This window comes from Lepus europaeus, chromosome 18, assembly GCF_033115175.1.
Source record: "Lepus europaeus isolate LE1 chromosome 18, mLepTim1.pri, whole genome shotgun sequence".
In the NCBI taxonomy this organism is placed as follows: domain Eukaryota; kingdom Metazoa; phylum Chordata; class Mammalia; order Lagomorpha; family Leporidae; genus Lepus; species Lepus europaeus.
The window spans coordinates 18,089,136-18,107,345 of NC_084844.1; the positions used below are offsets into that span (position 1 = coordinate 18,089,136).

At 51.2% G+C, this 18,210-nt stretch overlaps 1 protein-coding gene across 2 annotated transcripts in view; it reads right to left on the bottom strand.

Annotated features, from left to right (window-relative positions):
- Positions 1 to 18,210, bottom strand: part of EFTUD2 (elongation factor Tu GTP binding domain containing 2) — a 46,670-nt gene that overhangs the window by 610 nt on the left and 27,850 nt on the right. For both annotated transcript variants that reach the window (XM_062175412.1, XM_062175409.1), the window contains exons 9-27: positions 17,433 to 17,515; positions 15,191 to 15,357; positions 13,615 to 13,739; positions 11,442 to 11,505; positions 10,753 to 10,843; positions 9,331 to 9,466; positions 8,074 to 8,201; positions 7,180 to 7,373; positions 6,188 to 6,299; positions 5,667 to 5,807; positions 4,624 to 4,725; positions 3,590 to 3,672; positions 2,588 to 2,674; positions 2,267 to 2,393; positions 2,017 to 2,104; positions 1,332 to 1,450; positions 1,128 to 1,222; positions 541 to 694; positions 266 to 373 (exon numbers count right to left, since the gene is read on the bottom strand). In XM_062175412.1, the coding sequence (XP_062031396.1) occupies positions 266 to 373; positions 541 to 694; positions 1,128 to 1,222; positions 1,332 to 1,450; positions 2,017 to 2,104; positions 2,267 to 2,393; positions 2,588 to 2,674; positions 3,590 to 3,672; positions 4,624 to 4,725; positions 5,667 to 5,807; positions 6,188 to 6,299; positions 7,180 to 7,373; positions 8,074 to 8,201; positions 9,331 to 9,466; positions 10,753 to 10,843; positions 11,442 to 11,505; positions 13,615 to 13,739; positions 15,191 to 15,357; positions 17,433 to 17,515 (2,204 nt within the window). The remainder of the gene's footprint in view (positions 1 to 265; positions 374 to 540; positions 695 to 1,127; positions 1,223 to 1,331; positions 1,451 to 2,016; positions 2,105 to 2,266; positions 2,394 to 2,587; positions 2,675 to 3,589; positions 3,673 to 4,623; positions 4,726 to 5,666; positions 5,808 to 6,187; positions 6,300 to 7,179; positions 7,374 to 8,073; positions 8,202 to 9,330; positions 9,467 to 10,752; positions 10,844 to 11,441; positions 11,506 to 13,614; positions 13,740 to 15,190; positions 15,358 to 17,432; positions 17,516 to 18,210) is intronic.

Genomic DNA, 18,210 nt, shown 5'->3' on the forward strand with positions numbered 1-18,210 from the left:
GGGCCATCCACGACCTATGCTTGCAGGGGAGGCTGCAGGGCTACAAGGGCTCATCACAGCTGAGGAGAAGGCCCTCCTTTCCTGGCCAGACTGGGCCCCAGGTCTGGCCACATGAGGAGTTTCCAGAACGCACCTGTCTACATGCAATAAACTGTTGTCAGTCTACAGGCCCTCAGGAAAGGGCTCAAGGGAAAAATGAAGAGACCCAGCTCCTGCTGAGCCCCAGGGGAGTTGAGGGTTGGCAATGGGCCTGAGGGACACACACCTTCCTCCGACGGGTTTTGATCATGAATTCTCGGGCCAGGTGAGGTGCTGGCTGGGGCTCCAAGGGGCGGATGACAATGCTCTTGTCCAGGGGATCACCGGGTACAATCTGAAAGGCAAGGGGGATTCAGGTGGTGTCCAGGCAGCCTTCCCAGAGAAGTCAAGCCCCAGAATTAGGGCTCTTCTCTAGGAAGGCAGGGCTTGCAAGGGGAACAGGGCAAAGGTTAGCCTTGCGGGGTGGGAGGCCACACCTGCTGGCCTGAACAGCTTTCTCACCTGCCAGTGGTGGAAGACAGACAGGGAAAAGGCCTGTCCCTGGGTATGCGTCCGGAGATCAGTTTCAAACCCAAAAGAATCAATGGCCGGGATGAAAGCTTTGATGGTGTAGAGTGGGGAGCCTGGGATGGGTGCATCCTGAGTCACGTGTCCCCTGTGATGGAAAAACAAAGGCTGAGGCCTTGGCTGTGCAGAAACCAAAAGCCAAACTGCAGTGTGGCTTCTGCTGCCCCAAATGCATTCCAGCTTGGAGCTCCCATAGTAATTCTCTGTGGAAGTCAAAGGGACAGCAACCTCTAGGCAGAACACGGGAGTGGGGACACTGAAGAGACAGGGTGCTACAGACTTGCTTCAGCACCCAGCACTCCCCACCAGGGACTCTCTGGGAGTGGGGGTGGGGGCTCAGAAGAAATCTCAAATTGTAACCTGGAGTAAAGCTCATCGCTTTCCTACTTTCTCCTAGAAAGTACACTCACTGGGTTTTTGGAGAGGGGAGTGGAGTTCCATCTCTCCCCCAGCACAGTAGCTGCTGTTTCCTGTGCCCTCTGGCTCCCAGCACTCCCCCTAAGACATCCAGAGCTACTGACCTGCGCCTGGCCAGGACAGTGTAGACAGCAGAGACACAGTCTGCAGGGGCCTGGACCTCTACAAAGTAGTAAGGCTCCATCAGACGAGGAGTGGCCTGCAGCAGAGCGAGAGATGGCTCTTCAGCTTGGGGGGTGTAGGCTTGAGGCCGCACCAAACTCGGTCCTCCACTTAATCCACTGTCCAGGAAAGCCCCAGTCTCTTACCATGAGGAAGGCGGAGTAGACGACTCTCCTGGCCGTGGGGATGATCTGGCCCCCACCCCGGTGCAGGGGCTCCTGGGCAACCACTGCATCCAGGATCTTAAACTTGACATTCCGAATCACTGAAAAGGAGATGCAGACAGCTGCCTGAGGAGGGCTCTGGGGCGAGTCTCCAGGACATCTAGACCAACAGTCTTGCTACATCACAGCTGTCTCACAGACACAGCACAAAGAGCAGGCCGTTCCAAAGAGACAGGCAAGGCCTGGCAAAGAGGTCTGAAGGTGAACCGTGCTCCTAGTGTTTGCCTCAGGCCATGCTCAGACATGCGGGGCTTTCCTAGACAGCACAAGACACTGAAATTTTTGGATAAAGAGTATTTATCCAATTGCTAACTTGGTCCTACAGTCTAATCTTTGTCAATAAACCACTCCAACCTCACTGCCCTCTTGGTATCTCTCCTCAAGCACACTCTGAGTCAAAGCCTTCCCAGGAAGGAGGAGCAAATGTCAGTCAGGATGCATCCTAACCGTGGCACCAGGGCAGGGAGAGGAAGGGAGGAAGCTGGCCAGCACATGGGATGGCCCTGGGTGCCCCACACTGCTTCACCTGCCAGGCCTCAAAGCTGGCGGGCCCACCCCAGCTGCAAGGTCCCTGAGAACTGGGGCGGGGAGGTGCTGACAGACTTACACTCATCACAGAGGGGCCCCTCTCGGGTTCCCCACTGGAAACCTTGGACGATGCTGTCCTTCACTGAGCCAAGAAGAGCCTTGTCCACCTGCACAGAAACACGGGAGCTCCTTAGCATGCTCCTTGTCAACAGCTCGGGATTTGAGGGAGAAGACATGCACACCTACTAAGAGGATCCCCTCCATCACCAGAGGACACAAAAAGCTTCTGGGAAGACAGCACCCCTAGGTTCCCATCAGTTCTGCTGTACCTCCGAGGGCAGGGTGTCATCCACCAGGATGTTGGGGCCGGTGGCATCAGGGCCGAAAGCCCAGATGGAACGGGCAGCCAGCAGATCCCAGTCGTACTTGGTCTGGAAGAACTCGCCCAGCTTCTTCCTGGGGGAAGGAGGGAAATGGGGGAAACTCAGCGACAGACAGCTCTGTGACTGTTGGCTCCTGGGGACCTTCCCTCTCTGCAGTCACCTCGTCCCACCCACGCCGTGCTGAGCAAACAGCAAAGGGGGGGTACGCGTGGCTTTGCAGAGGAGCTCGTGGGACTCGAGACCAGGCAGGTAAGCTGCATTCCCCACCTGTTCCACGTGATCTGGACCACCTCGTTCTCTATGTCCTCGGCAAGGCCCTTCTCCAGAGGCTCGGCTATCATGGTGATCTTGTTCCTGGCAGGAAGGACACGGGTAATGAGGGGTCATAGGACTGGCGCGAGGGGTAGCTAAAGGGTGGCAAAGTAGACAGCCGGGCAGGGATGTTCGTGAAAGCCAAAGGGGCAGGGAAGAGCAAAAAGGGCTCATCTTCTCTTTTCATTTGAATCTTTTTTATTTATTTACTTGAAAGGCAGAGTTAGAGAGAGAGGTGGGGCGGGGGAGAGACATCCATTCACTGGTTCATTCCCCAAATGGCTGCAACAACTGGAGCTGGGCCGATCCGAAGCCAGGAGCCAGAAGCCTCCTCCGGGTCTCCCACATAGGTGCAGGGGCCCAAAGACTTGGGTCATCTTCCACTGTTTTCCCAAGCTATCAGCAGGGAGCTGGATCAGAAAGTGGAGCCTCAAATTGGTGCCCATATGGGATGCTGGCGCTGTAAGTCAGGGCTTTAACCCGCTGCGCCACAGTGCTGCACCCCCTATCCGTTTTTAAAAGCCAAGTTTGGGGGCCAGTGCTGTGGCATAGTGGGCAGAACTGCTGCCTACAGTACTGGCATCCCATATGGGCACTGGTTCAAGTCCCAGCTGCTCCACTTCTGATCCAGCTCTCTGCTGTGGCCTGGGAAAGCAGTAGAAGATGGCCCAAGTCCTTGGGCCCCTGCACCCGTGTGGGAGACCCAGAAGCTCCTGGCTCCTGGCTCCCGATCAGTCCAGCTCCATCATTGCTGTGCATTCTTAGGTGAAGAATGCCACAGCATCCTGTCCAAAGGCACAAGCAGGCAGCAGGGGTGTGAGACACATGTACCCCAAATGTCTGCCCATCCCAAGACTCAGACGGCTCTGCCTCCACAGCCCTGTGCTGGGGTGGAGCTGGGGGGGAGGGTGTGCCCGTTAAGCCATCAGTCCCAGGGACGCTGAGCCCCCAGCTTACTTTTTATTGGGCGTTTCAGCAAAGCACTTGAGGGAGGATGTTTCCACCACTGTCTCACAAAATGTGACGACGGGGTCGGCCACCTGGGAAACAAGACAAAGCAGGGAGGTGAGGCCTATGTGTTGGAAAGACAACCACCCACCCTGGGGATTCTGAAGCTCCCGGCACTCCCTGTGAGAACCACTTCCTCCCACCCCCTGCCTTCATCAGCACGAGTGACAAGTAGTACAACAGCAGCTCAAACACTCATCTGCACTTTGCTGAAAGGTCTGAGAAAACCTAGTGTAACCAAGAAGTGATATTCCCATGCCAAGAGTAATTAGGGGACCAGCAGGGGCCTTCATTATAGTCTTCTGGGGGTAGCTCTCAATATCCATTTACCAGTCCTCCACCAGCACTGAATGACCCCTGTGGGTCTGACAGGACTGGTGCTGGGGACCCACTGGCAAGCACCCACTCCATGTTCACCCATCTTAATGCCTGTGTGCATAGCACCCCTAACACTCCCACATGATCTGCTGCCAGGAAACCCTCTGGCCAACGGCCTCAGCCCAGGGCACACCATTATGAAAGGGGTGTTAAGGGCATGCGTCCCCAGCACCACAGGGCCTTGGAGAGAACACGCATCTCAAAGCAGCAGATGGAGGCCAGCCAGTGCGTGTTTTCACTGCAAGGCTATGTCAGGACTGGACTCTGAATCCAGGGGAGCCAGTCCCCACTCTCTCCTAACCCACTGAGCTCTGATCACCAGACTGTGCAATGAATTTCCCAACAAAGCACCAAGAGTAACTCTGCCTTGGGAACCTTGACTTTAAACTTGTATGACACTGAGACCAAGCCAGCAGGAGGCAGCAAACCTTCTGACAACTTCCCACAGAAGGAGCTGCAGACCATGCTTTTCACCATTAGAGCTGCTCCGGTGGACCCCTCTCCTCTCCCTTGGAGCTTCCAGGGAGACTGATGGTTTGGTTATGGTGAAGTAGTCTGGATCTGTGAGCCCACCAGCTCCTGGCCAGGCGTGGGGACTACTGTACCTTGATGTCAATCTCTGAATACATCTTCCGCAAGTCATGCATCACACAGTCCAGGTAGAGCTCCCCAGTGCCCAGGATCACATGCTCACCAGACTCTTCCACCTGCAACACAGCAGCCCTGGTGGTTACAGCAGGAACTCTTTAGACCAGCAACAGCAGACACACCAGCATCAAGGCCAGGACCCAGAAGAGGAGGAGCCCACGCGACCGTCAATCACTGCTCAGCGTCAGTTCCACCCTCTTCAAGGCTTGGGGGGAAACATCTATCAGTCGGCCGTCAAGACTCCAGCACCACTCGGTGCGAGGTCACTCATTTAATTCCCATCTTACCTATTTAGGGAAAACCTTACCCTATGTCCATGGATACAATCTACTCCTTTAGTCCTGATCAACTACTCAAAACATATGCTGGCGGGCTTAAAGCTGTAGGATCAGAGGATCAGAGTAACTAATTTTCCTGTCTATCTTTTCTGGAAAATTAGTTCAAAAAGCAGTGTCCAATAAAGTTATTTTTCCTACGTAAAGATATTTGGGGGGACTGACATTGTGGTAGATGGGTTAAGCTGCTGCATGTGATGCTGGCACCCCATATAAGCACCGGTTTGTGTCCCAGCTGCTCCATTTTTTTTTTATCCCATTAGCTCCCTGCTAATGCATGTGGGAAGGCAGAGGAAAATGGCCCAAGTAGTTGGGCCCCTGCACCCACATGTGAGACCTGGATAGAGTTCCTGGTTCCTGGCTTTGGCCTGGCTGAGTTCCGGCTGTTGCAGCCATTTGAGGAGTGAATGAGCAGATGGAAGATCTCTCTAACTGCTTTTCAAGTAAATAAATAAATCTTTTTAAAAAAAAAATTATTTGGGGAAAACACACACACACACACACACATATACAGAGTCCTTGTCCTTCCTTTAAATGATGGTAAAAGGCACGGTCTGCTTCTGGTATAGGTGGCAGGAAGCAGTGGATCAGAAATACCTGACGACAGGGAAGTCGGGGACGGCACAGGCCAGTTAGCCAGGTAAGGAGTGCTCGTGCAGACCTACCTTGGTGGTGAGGGATGGATAGCTCTTGTTGACTTTGCGCAGGCCGTCGAGCATCTTAGGGAGCTCTGATGGGTTGACGGGCTCCACGGCAATCTTAATAACAGATGTAGTATTGAACTTCAAGGGCCGGAAAATCTGAGCCTGAAATCAAAATGCAGAGGAGTGAAGGCATCTGCCTGCACAGGCCCAGCAGGTGCAGACCTGAAGACTTGCTGAAGGCCAGACTGTTCCCCAGCCAGGAGTCACGATGCTGAGGGCAACCTGAAAGGCATTTATCCGCATGTATTTCAGCAGGAAGAAGAGAAGAAGAAAAGAACAAAGGCCACTCCTCCTAATCCCCAACATCTGAGCCGAGTACAGGGAAAATTCAGCAGGGTCAGATCTAGAATGCTGGGGCCTGGCACCAGGAAGCAGCAGTGACTCTGGCTTGGGCCCCTGTGAGTTCTGGTGCTCACGTGTGCCATGGTTCCTTGGGACATGACAGCTTAAGCCAGTCCAGCTGGACTTTTGAGAAACTCTACCTCCTCATTGCCTCGGGGTTCAGTTATGGTTGCCGTCTTCACAATTGGCTGATCAACACCTTCAATCAGAACCCAGTTGCCTGCAGGAACACGGTTCACCTCAATGTGGTACCTGGAGTAAAACCCAATAGTTAGCAACAGCATTCATTCCACCAAAACACACCGAGCACTTGTCACGTGCCAGCCACAAGTCAGGAGCAGGGGTCAACAAAACAGACACATTCCTGCAAGGGAGAGAACAAAAACTACATAGCTACACAGGTGCAGTAACAAACCCATACATGCTATGAGAGAAGACGGCAAAGTATCGAAGAGGATGCAACAGGGAACTCTAGTTCCAACTGGAAGTTCATGGTTAAGAGCTGCTGCCCAAGGTGATGGAGATGCTGAGAGCACGGCAGAAGGCTCTGTAACCGCCCCAGCTCTGCCTTCCAGGGAACAGGTGGACTCGGAGGAGGAACAGGTGGCCATGCTGGAGGCACAGCACCACATCAGGCAACAGGACTGCCTGGGTTCTGCCTGCCAACTGAGATGCCAACCGCAAACTGACAAGCTGCGCAGAGGCCCAAGCTAAGCTCAACTCTGCAGACTGGGATGCTCAAGGCATCCAGCAAAGACTTCTAATTTGGTCAAAGAATAAACAACGGAGGGTGGGAAACAATTTCTTTTGGGAATAAGCATGAAGGTTATAATAAGCCACATAAAAAAGGAAATGAGAGGATTAAGAAGGAAATCCTGCTACAAAGTTCACACAGTCACTTAAATCACAGAGGTAAAGCTTTTGGCATTATCCCAATAGTGGCTGCCTTTTAACCTAGCTAACTGGAGTAGTGACAGTCGAAGTCAAGTGGCCGGACGAAGGTGGGTCACCTCCTCCCCTAACTGTATGGAGCCAGGAAGCTCTTGTTTCCAAGGAGGACCACCCCGCGCAGCTCCCTGGAGCAGTCCCGGGACAGACTGAAGCCTGCTCTGTAGGTTCTGAATGGCAGTACCTGGCCACGGAGATCCACAGGCGGCCCACAGTGCATATCTGAGAGTCCTCCTCATCCTCCAGGGTATAGTTCTCCCCCAGCACCTTCACAGGCTGCCCAGCATGGATGGTGCCACTCAGCACCCGGCCAAAGGCGTGAAACTGAACTCCATCATCTGTGCTGTACATCTTGGTTGTGTGGCACATCAGCGGACCCTAGAGGAGGCGAAGGAGTGTAGCTTCACCACATACACACACACAAAGCCCTCTGAGTGGGCACCACCCTCTCATTCCCCTCGACAGTGATGACATGAGCTCTGAGACAGCAGCCCAGACCTATAGAGGAAGATGTGAGCTCCCAGGAAAATTCTAAACGTAGAAGACACAGGCATAGTAAAAAAGTATTTTTTCTCCCCGGGAAATGAGGCGATGAAGCAGGTTTAGGATGGCAGATTGGCACCACTGGCAAGATAATTTGCCCTAAATCCCCTCTGAAGGCGTAACTCCCAATTCTACACTGGCTGCATGATTATGATGAGTGACTTAAATTCACTAAGGAATGTCTCGGAAAGGGTTTTAGAAGCCATGGCTGATGAGATTATCTACTGCTGGTCGGGTATTCACTATCTGCCAGGCACCATGCTACACACAACTATAACCCTCCCTCAATCTGCTTAATTCTCCTAGCAAGCGCTCATTATCATTACCCTCACTTTACAGCACAAGACCTTGAGATGCAGGAAGTTCCAGCAGCACTCCCTAGGCTGCAGCACTGGGCTTGAATTCAGGCCTGACTATGCTCATGGCAAGGGGCAGGAAGGCTGAGAAAGAGGGCATTCATTATTCCTGTGACCAGAAATCAGCATTTCCATGAACGTGGGGGAAAAGCAGAGAACTAGGGGCCAGGTTCCCTTACGTCAGGGTCACAGTCACTCATGGCCTCGCCGAGGTCAGAATCCACACCCCCAGTATAGGTGTGCTCGATCTTGGGCTTGGCGCCCACTTTTGGAGAAGGGATATGCTGTACACACATGTCCACGAAGCCTGTGGAGGGAGAAGAGACAGCAGTTACTACACACTCTCACAGGGGAGTGAGCAAGAGCTACAGATCCACGCTGGATGGTGCAGCTCCAGAAACTATGAAACTACTAGGATTCCAGGAAGAAGTGATGTCTCTTTCCTGGGAATATGCTGCTGAGAGCTGGAGGCGTACTGATGACAGTGAACCGCCAGGGACCCCTCAGTTGTATATGGCTCCCAGAACCCAGCTTGCAAAAATCTTCAAGTATCTACATCACCCTGTGAGACTGGGCGTGAGCACTTCCACTGAGCTCACTAAGCACATTTGGTCTTCCCAGGCCTACTTAGATCAACCAATTCCTCCCCTCTGAGAAATACTACACACACTTCTGTTCAGCAGGTCACCCTGCCTTCCTAATGGATTATTCGAATAACCCAGGTAAGAGGGAGGCCTTGTTAGCAAACCAGAATAGGTATCCGATGTGTCACACTGATGACCAGGCCAGAATAAGTTTTAAAAACTAAACACCTGGGGGTCCAGATACCTAATTCCCACCAGACCTAGAATGAGACACAGCTGAGAGGACCCCATCACCTCTTCCCTCTCCCTGGTGTACAGATGAGAAATCGGAGCTGCAGAAGAATGCAGTGGCTGCTCTGGGTCACTCCAGACGGGCCGCAGCTGGGACTAGGGCTTTTTCCCGGCAATGCAGCACTCTTTCTACCCCAGCGCCTGTCTTCTGTGTCTATGATACTGGAGAGCAGTGAGGAGTGCAGGCAAAGAGAAACCTGGATTTGTAACCCAAGTCTCTGAGCCCCAGCCCAGTGCTTTCTCCACTATTCCACACACCCAGGCATCCTTTCCTGCTGCCCCTTGGAGACACGCAGAGCCTCTGAGACTCCCACCCCTTCTCTTTCACTTGTATATTCCTCCTGGTAGGGGAATTTAATTGCTCCTGGCTCCGAAGACAGAATTTTTGACACTATCTGCTAAGTAGAGGAAGTGGGAGAGGGTACAGATGTCTTGTCTCCTCAGCGTGGTTTGTGTAAAAGAGCCTCAGATCTCTGACTTTCACTGCAGGGTAAGAAAAAATCCCCCATGATCCGCACAGCAGGACACGAGGTGGGAAGCGAGGGGCCCTGCGCTCTTTACCTGTGAACTCGCCGAAGAACTTTTTGCAGACCAGCCTGAGCAGCGGGCGGATATTCAGCTTCAGCTCCTCCTTGGTCAGATGGATGCCAAGCTCGTCCAGGGTCCTTGGGAGGCTGGTGTCCACATCGCCCACGACCTGTGAGGGTGGCAGACACCATGCCAGCTATAGTGATACCCCAGTGAGGGGCTACAAAGGACAAGGGGAGGCTGGGGGCAATCCGAAAAGCCACAATACTCGGTTCTCTTCTACAGGGAGAAGACTATTGGCAACGACAACAGTTTGGCTTAGGGGAGTCTTTGATACCCACACTTCAACCCCTGGTGAAGCCAGCTTGGTGAAATCCGTCAGCCAACTGGCACTCAGCTTCCCTGCTGTCAGTGCTGCCCCCTGGTGTCTGAAGGGCAGCAATGCCTCTTACTCAGGAAATCCCCCCCACACCCACTACTTAGACTGCAGATTTAGAGGGTGACTTCGCTGGAAGGAACCAAAAAAGGTCACCTCGCAGTCCACCCTGTGGGGACAGGGCCAAGCTAAACCAGCAGCAGCAGCCTCGAGGTCTCCAGGGAGCAGAGCCCATAAACTTATTTTATTAATCCATTCCAGTCTGACAGGAGATACTAAATACTTTTTAGCACTAATAAATTTTAATTGCTATTTGTCTTGTTGCTATGCTTTGGTATTGTGTCCACTGGAACGGCCACACACATCCTGTGTAGGTTTGTGTGTGTCCACTGTGCACGGTGCTTATTAGATACCTGCATATTTCATTACTGTCTTGGGACAAGGTCTGTATGAAAATCCCCACATCACATTTCCACCCGTTTAGTGCCACATTCACGCTGCACAAACTCACATGTGCGTGTAACACCTCACTCTTCTCTTCTGGCACCCCACATGTTTAACTGACTGCATCCTTACATTCCTGCTCTGCCCTTCCAACTGATAAACACAGCTCCCACCGTGCCCAGAACAGGCACAACATTCACGCAGCCATTATTCCCATTACTTTCTTTTCTACACACTTCATTTCATGGGACAGTCAGCTTCTCACTGATGAACACAACTTGTTTCTTCCTGCAGTTATAATGTTATAAGCACACACGCACACACACACACACGTAAAAATAACCTGAAGACTGCCACAACGACACCTGTACATAAATCCCGACAACTGCAATGATTAGGCCTGAAGTGGCACATTCTGAATGGTTCAAATCTGCCACACACTTTCTCCAGGCTACGTCTTTTCTTTTGTACCCCTCCTTTTTTTGTGATTTGAACAGGCTTTGCAGAATTCTTAATAAGCAACCAGTGAGCCACTACCCTCCTATTCAGCAGGCTGGGGGCCAAGGGAAGTCCACACCCACCTGCTTTTCCACCTCACGCTTAGAACAGACTGAAGCTCAGAGCCTGCCACTCACCTGAGCAAGGATCTTATAAAGAGGTTCCAAGATGAACTCCACAAAGCTCCTCTGGGAGCTGCTGGTCGGGGCCTTCTTAGTGAATTTCCGCCTAAAAAGAAGAGGGATGGGCATTTGGCCAATGGTTAAGACCTCAGTTGAGAAATCTGTTTCCCTTACAGGAGTTCTTGGGTTCGAGTCCCAGCTCTGGTTCCCACAGTTGGCTCCCTGCTACCCCCATGAGACCAGGACTGAGTTCCTGGCTCCTGGTTCTAGCCCAGCCCAGCTCTACCATTGCAGACGGTTGGGTAATGGACCAGCAGATAAGGGCTCTGCCTGACCATCTCTGCCTCTCAAGTAAAAATGTTAAGAACAACAACAGAGTGGTGAGAGACCAGGAGGGAGAAGGCAGTGTCACTGAGTCCAGTGTATTGTGAATTCTGAATCTGAGCAGGAGCCAAGGGGAGGAATGTGTGTGCGACTGTAAAGTTCCCCAAGAGAGATTCCTGAGAGGACTCGTGGCTATGACTCCCCTGCACGCCTGTGCGGGGCCAGGGGCCCTGGGGAGAGACGGCCTCCTACTCAGTTACGCTCGTGAAGCCAACTCTGAGCAGGAGAGATGGTGCTTTGTCTTGGGAGTTCTTACATCTGACTGCTCTTACTGGGAACACAGATGAGCCCACCAGAGTCATATCCCATACTTTACTTACGTCTTAGGGTTGAAGTAGATGTCACCCCAGAGTCTCTTAGCGAATTCCTGGTAATTAATATCACCTATATGAGAAGCCAGAAAATTATAATCTATCTAGCAAAGTACTGTTCAAAATTCTGTTTCAGATGCCATAAATGGCTCACAGCTGAGGAATTCTAGCCCTTCCTTTCCAGGGTCCAGAAATCACCCTCTAACCAGGGAAGAAATGTGGACACTGAGGTACCAAGGATGGGAACGGCCCACGATTGCCAAGGCTGCGCTGTAGCCAAAACGGGAACTCAGCATCTCATTTCCAGCAGGCACTAGGATGCACTACGGACAAGGGCACAGTTCCCAGCCTTTCCTCGATGGGACAGGCTCGACTGCCCGTGCTCATCCTCTATCTACATCTGAACACATCCCTTCCAGCAGCGAAGCCTGTGGGCTCCTTCATTCTTTCCTGATCTACAGAGAAGCTCTCCTCTGCAGCCAGTAGGTGCCACCTTCCTGCTGCAGCCTCACCATCAGGCTCTGGCTTTAAGCTTCTTGTAAGCAATCACCCGTCCTCTAAAGAGAAAATACCAAAGCCACTCTTGGTCTCGTTTCTCACTTTTCTGTTTGCCTGCAACTGTTAATCCTGGTCAAGCTGAACCAGCCAACAGTGGCTTAAGTCAAGCTGTTCTGAGTGAAGAGCTCTTGATGCAGACCCTGAGAGGCAGCAATGATGGCTCAAGTAATTGAGTTGCTGCCACTCGTGGGAGATCTGGACTGTGATTCCAGCTCCCAGCTCCAGGCCTAGCCCAGCCCTGACCCAGCCCTGGCTGTTGCAGGTATTTGGGGAGTGAACCAGTGGATGAAAGTTCTCTATCTCTGCTTTTCAAGAAAATAAAAGAATAAAAAGGAGTAGGTGTTTGGTGCAGCTGTTAAGATGCCGCTTGGGAAACCTACATCCCATCCAGGAGTGCCAGGGTTTGAGTCCTGGTGGTTCTGCTTCTTATGCAGCTTCCTACTAATAAACACTCTAGGAGGCAGCAGATGATGGCTTAAGTCCCTGGGTCCTTGCCACTCATATGAAAGATATGGACTGAGTTCTGGGCTCTTAGCTTTAGCCTGGGCCAGCTCTGACGGTTGTGGGCATTTAGGGAGCAAACCAGAGGACAGAGGTCTATTTTGGTGTAAAGTATTTTGAAATCCATACATATTTTTTCATAATGTACATGTTCCATGAACTTTTAAGATCCCTTATATCAATCTAAGTAATATGATCTAATTTACATAAAACAACAGAGGAAATTATAACAAAGTACTAAAATTTGTTATGGTAATGAAGTTAGGTATGAATTTTGATTTTTTTCAACTAGGCTTTAATATATTTCCTACAATGCACATATAATTAAATAGCTACTTGTTTTTAAAATGACCCAGGTTTACCCACCCTTTCTCTCATGAGAGCAAAGGTGTCCACCTGCAGGGGAGGCAGGCTAACCAATGGGCAAGCAGCAGTGCTGGTGCTCCAGGCCTTACCAGCTGGGAGACCCTGCAGGGCCTGGCCTCTCAGCTCGGTAAACGGGTACCAGGGATCCCGCTCTAAGGCAGAACAGCACCTGACACACAACAGACTCTCTGTACGGGGTTTTTGTTGAAATCTGTGGTAACTGGGAGGCACAGGGATAGATAGCCAGGAAGCGGCACTGGGACTGGGGGTCACGGTTGCAGAAACCTGGGAAATCATTCAGCTGGGTCTGCAGCGGAGGCTCACACATGCTGACTGCACGTCCAACCTGAGTTCTCAACCAGGCCTTGCAAATGTGCATGTGCCTAGATAGGGCTGGAGAGTCACTGGCAGCACACACGGTGAGGGAGAGTCCACTTGTGAGCAGGAAGCCTGGGGGGCCTCTGTACGCATGGGAAACTTGTACTTCTCAGAATCTGTCTTGCTCTAAGACGTTTATGCTTAAGACAAGCCCCTTGTCCTCCTATTCGCTCCCAGTCACGTTCATCTTACTACTGTTCAGAAACCACTCAGCCCGTTTTGGTCTGGAGGCCAAAAAGAGGCTCATATGTAACTATAAAAGGCAGCAAAATGCTCTCCCCAGCAGGACACTGTGATGCGAAGTCACCTGTGAGGCATTCAGGGGAGAGGCACACAGGACTCTGGGGAGGCTGGCAAGACAGTGCCAGGCTGAGCTCACCAAAGGTGTCGGCGTAGATCTTGGCAAAGGAGCCCAGCGTGAAGCAGATGCTGTACTGGGAGCTGGAGAAGCAGACGTTGCCCAGGAGCGGGGAGAGGATCAGGTTCTCATCGGTGGAATACATGCTGCAACAGACACAGGGTGAGCGTGCCGCAGGCCCTGACCCTCTGCCACGGGGGACAGGCAGGGACGCCTACACAGCCGCTCGCCAGCCCTCAGGAGGAGCTTGCATAAGACACTCAGTCTGGCCAACAGCCTGGTCCAAGGAAGTGACATGATGGAGCTGTCCCCTAACTCTCAGTAACAAGCTGGCTTCTCAGAGCCGGGAACGTTCTGCACAACCTTGGAGAAGCTAACCACATCAGACAGACAAGGGCAAATGTGGAGGACAGAGACAAAGACCTTGGAAGGCAGGAAATGAATCTAATGTGATAAGAAATGAATACATTTGAGAGAAATCTCAATTTCACAAACACAAACATAAGAGAAAGAGTGAGAGAGACAGGGAGGTAATTTATCCTTCTACTCTTCTTTGTCCTGCAGGCTTTGGTTTTCTTTTAAACATCAATGCTAAACCGCAAGCACCTCAGAAGGTCACAAGCATTTGTAAGAAAATCAGCTGTACACAGGGATCAAACCCACAACTCCATCCTGACTGGCACATTATTTCATGGGATCCTCTCACTTGGAAACGAAAGCATTAGCTTATAAAGAACGGCCCCTTACCCATCCCCCTGCACCCCCCACTCTGCTCCCCAGCGGCAAGCGGCTTCACTCCGGTTTATAGCTGCCTGGAGTACTTACCTCCATATCCCTAAACACTGTTTTGCTACTTTCTGATTTCGAGGTCTCAAACATGCCCTCTTGATTTTCTATTCTGGTAGATGAGGATTTAGTTCCATCCCACCCCCAGCCTTCCTTTTAAAAAGCAGTGCTAACACTTCATCTTGTGGACCCATGACGCTGGGCTGGGCTCCAGGGATGAGGAGGAGACACTCCCGGCAGGCATCAGTGCTGCAGGCTGGGGCAGCTGTGGGCGGCGGTGCTATCACTGGCCCCCAGCCGTCAGACAAGCTCCCAGTGGCCGTGTCCTCGCCCACTTAGGGGTCTCAGGAGTCATCCAGTACACTTCAGCCTGCAGATAAGACTGGCTTTATTTAATTTCTTGTAACATCCCTCTAGGCAAATATTACCATCATTCCATTTTTTATAGACATGGAAACTGAGCTTATGTAATTTGCCTGACTCTATAAGAGAGCTTAAGTTATTTTCCCTACTTCATGTAGTTGGTATGCAGCTAGGATGAGACCAATCCTAGAGCTCAAGGTATTGCCCATGACAATAAATTAAAGATGCACGAAGGTCACAACCAGCTAAGGCACAGGTACTGAGGTCAAGGCCGTGGAGAAAATCTCTGTAGAGACCTGAGACGTACCTCCAGTCTTGCCCAACAAGCTCATCCACACACGTCAAGAAGTAAATCAGAGTTGCTCCCAAAGGTATTCAAGGGTAAAATTAAGATTTATAAAAACCAGCATCCCTGAGGACAGGAAATCCACTCCCAGCAGTTTCATACCTTATTAATCCATTGACCTCGTCCACAATGTGGCGCAGCTTGTAATAGGCATCGGTTGGAGGCAGCTTCAGCTCCAGGATCAGTCGGTCAATCTTGTTGATGCACACGGTGACCGCCAGCCTCTCCTGCACCGCGTGCTTGATCAGCCGCTCAGTGTTCAGCATCACCTGAGAAACACAGGCTCTGAAGGTGGTGATACAGCAAAGAGGACAGAAAGTCCAGAGCAGAGCCAAGAGGGAACCGCTTCCAAACATGAAGCAAGAGGGCAAACAAGAACCTGGGGAAACACACGGCTGGGCAGCAGCAGACAGCATCTCACCAAAGGCAGATGCGGGCACTTTAAGAGGACACCCTGTAGGACTAAGAAATGAATAAACACTCTCAGTGCTAGAGAAAGCACAGGGCAGGCCGGCAACAACTGTGGCGCTGGAAGGGAACTGGGGGATGTTAGGATGGACACATGATTTCTAAAAAACATTTATGTATATATTTATTTGCTTGTTTTATTTGAAAGGCAGAGGGACTGAGAGAGAGAGAGAGAGAGAAACAGAGAGCACTTCCATCTACTGATTCACTCTCCAGATGCCTGTGATAGCCAGGAGCGGAACTCAATCTGAGTCTCCCATGTGGCTGGCAGGGACCCAAGTGCTCAGTCCTCACCACTGCCTCCCAGCGTCCACACTAGTAGGTTGCTAAATCAGGAGTGGAGCTAGAACTCAAAGCCAAGCACTCTGAAACAGGTTGCAGGCATCTCAAGCAGTATCTTAACCAAGGTGCCAAATGCCTGCCTGTGGACAAATGATTTTGCATACACACGTGTAGAAATAGTTACACACATCCGTATGCATGTGTGCATGGATATTATCTAGTTGTACTCTGTGAAAGAACCTATAGGCATAGGCAATGTACCCCAGCAGCAATGAGCACACTCAGATACTTGTCTCTAAATACCAGTCGTCATTATAAGAAGTCAGAGCTAGGGCTGGCACTGTGGCACAGCAGATTAGGCTGCTGTTTGCGATGCCAGCATCCCATGATGGGGTGCCAGTTCAAGTCCCAGCTGCAGTGCTTCCAATCCAGTTTCCTGGTAATGTGCCTGGGAAGGCAGATGGTGACGGCCCAAGTACTTGGGTCCCTGTTGCTTATGTGGGAAAGCTGGAGGAGTTATCTGGCTCCTGGCTTTGCCCTGGCCCAGCCCTGGCTGTTCCAGGCATTTGGAGAGTGAACTAGCAGATGGAAGATCTCTTTCTCTATCACTCTGCCTTCTGAATGAATGAACAAATAAATAAATAAATAAAATCTTTTTTAAAGAAGAGGAGGAGGCAGCCAGAGCTCCTTGAAGAAGTGGCCGACCCAAGACTGAGGCTGGGATGGTACAAGAGGAGTCCAGAGCACCTTGTTATGCCTGAAAGTAAGGGCGTGCTCACAAAAAGATGGGACAGGTAAAGGAAGGAGCCAGCTGGAAGAGGAACCAGCCAATTCTGAGACAACTAGCGCATCACAATATAGAACACTAGTAATAGATTACAACCCTCTGAATAAAACAGAAATCCACATATCCACACTGATAATATAAGCCCGATGATGAGTGGAAGGGAAAGCTCTTTCTGACAACAGAATTCCGACCAATAAGTACAGGGGGGATGAGATTGAGAAACCACTTGGAACTACTGTAGAAATAAGCCGAGAATCATCAATGGATAATAAATCCAGCAGGTAAACTTTGATAAGAAGAGAATGACACCCCCCACCTCTGCCTCTTTGTAACTCTGCCTTTCAAATAAATAAATAAATCTTGAAAAAATTACTTCAAAATGAAGTCCAATTAAAAAAAGGACAACTCTGGCTCCCCCTGCTGGCCATCTCCTCAATGACAACAGGAACAAGGTCAGCCAATCTATCAATTCACAAATATAAAAGACATTCTGGCCTTTTAACAACAATCTCTTAGAAAAACTCATTAACATTTAAAATCCAATTATAGGAATGTACTCTCCTCCGCCCTTTATTTACATTTGTCATCTCATTTATGTTTCCTGAATCACAATGGATCCGATTATTTTGAGCCTTTCTAGGCAGGGAACAAGGAGACCAGCAATGAGAATTAATTTCGAACTTCAATTGCTGCCCTAACTTTAGAGCAAACCTAATCCCACAGCCTTTCCTGTCCTCTGCAACCAGCTCACTGAGTGCGCAGAGCACAGTGTGGGGCAACATGACGGGGCGGCGAGGGGAGACTCACCCCCTCAGCAGCGTCGATGAAAAGGACCACTCCGTCTGAGATGCGCAAGCCAGCTGTGACCTCGTCAGAGAAATTCACATGTCCTGAAAAAACAAAACACCAAGGAAGTCCCTACTGTGACACACAGGGAACGTGAAAGGCACTGAAAGCCTGTGAACCCCAGGTACCCGCCCCTCCTCCCCACAGCTCCCTGCGGTGTACAAAAGTCTCCCCTCAGAGTCACATCGCGGGACCCAGCTTTGATGCGAGGCCCCAGTGCATGAGAAGAGCTAAGTAGTTTACCTAGGAGAGCAGAGTGCGTTCACATTCACATCCCAACTCAGTCTAACCAGCGGCGAGCAAAGCTCCGCGGCCAGAAGACATCCAGGAGCAGAGAAGGGCAGAGAAGGCCTTTCTCAAGAAAGATGGCTCGTGGAGGGGCTGCGGGGCTGAGGGGCCAGGGCATTGGGCGCTGAGGCTGCGATGGAGGCAAATCCAGCAAAGTCCCACATTGTTCAGTTTCTTTTTTGTTTCTTTTTAAAGACTCATTTATCCGTTTGAAAGGCAGTCACAGACAGGATGAGGCAGAGAGAAAGAGAGGTCCTCACCCGCTGCTCCACTCCCCAAATGGCCACAATGGGCAAAGCTGGGCCAATTCGAAGCCAGGAGTCAGAAGCCTCCTTTAGGTCTCCCACGTGGTGGCAGGGGCCCAGTCCCGGGGCCATCCTCCATTGCCTTCCCAGGCCACAGCAAAGAGCTGGATCAGAAGTGGAGCAGCCGAGACTCAAACTGGGATGCT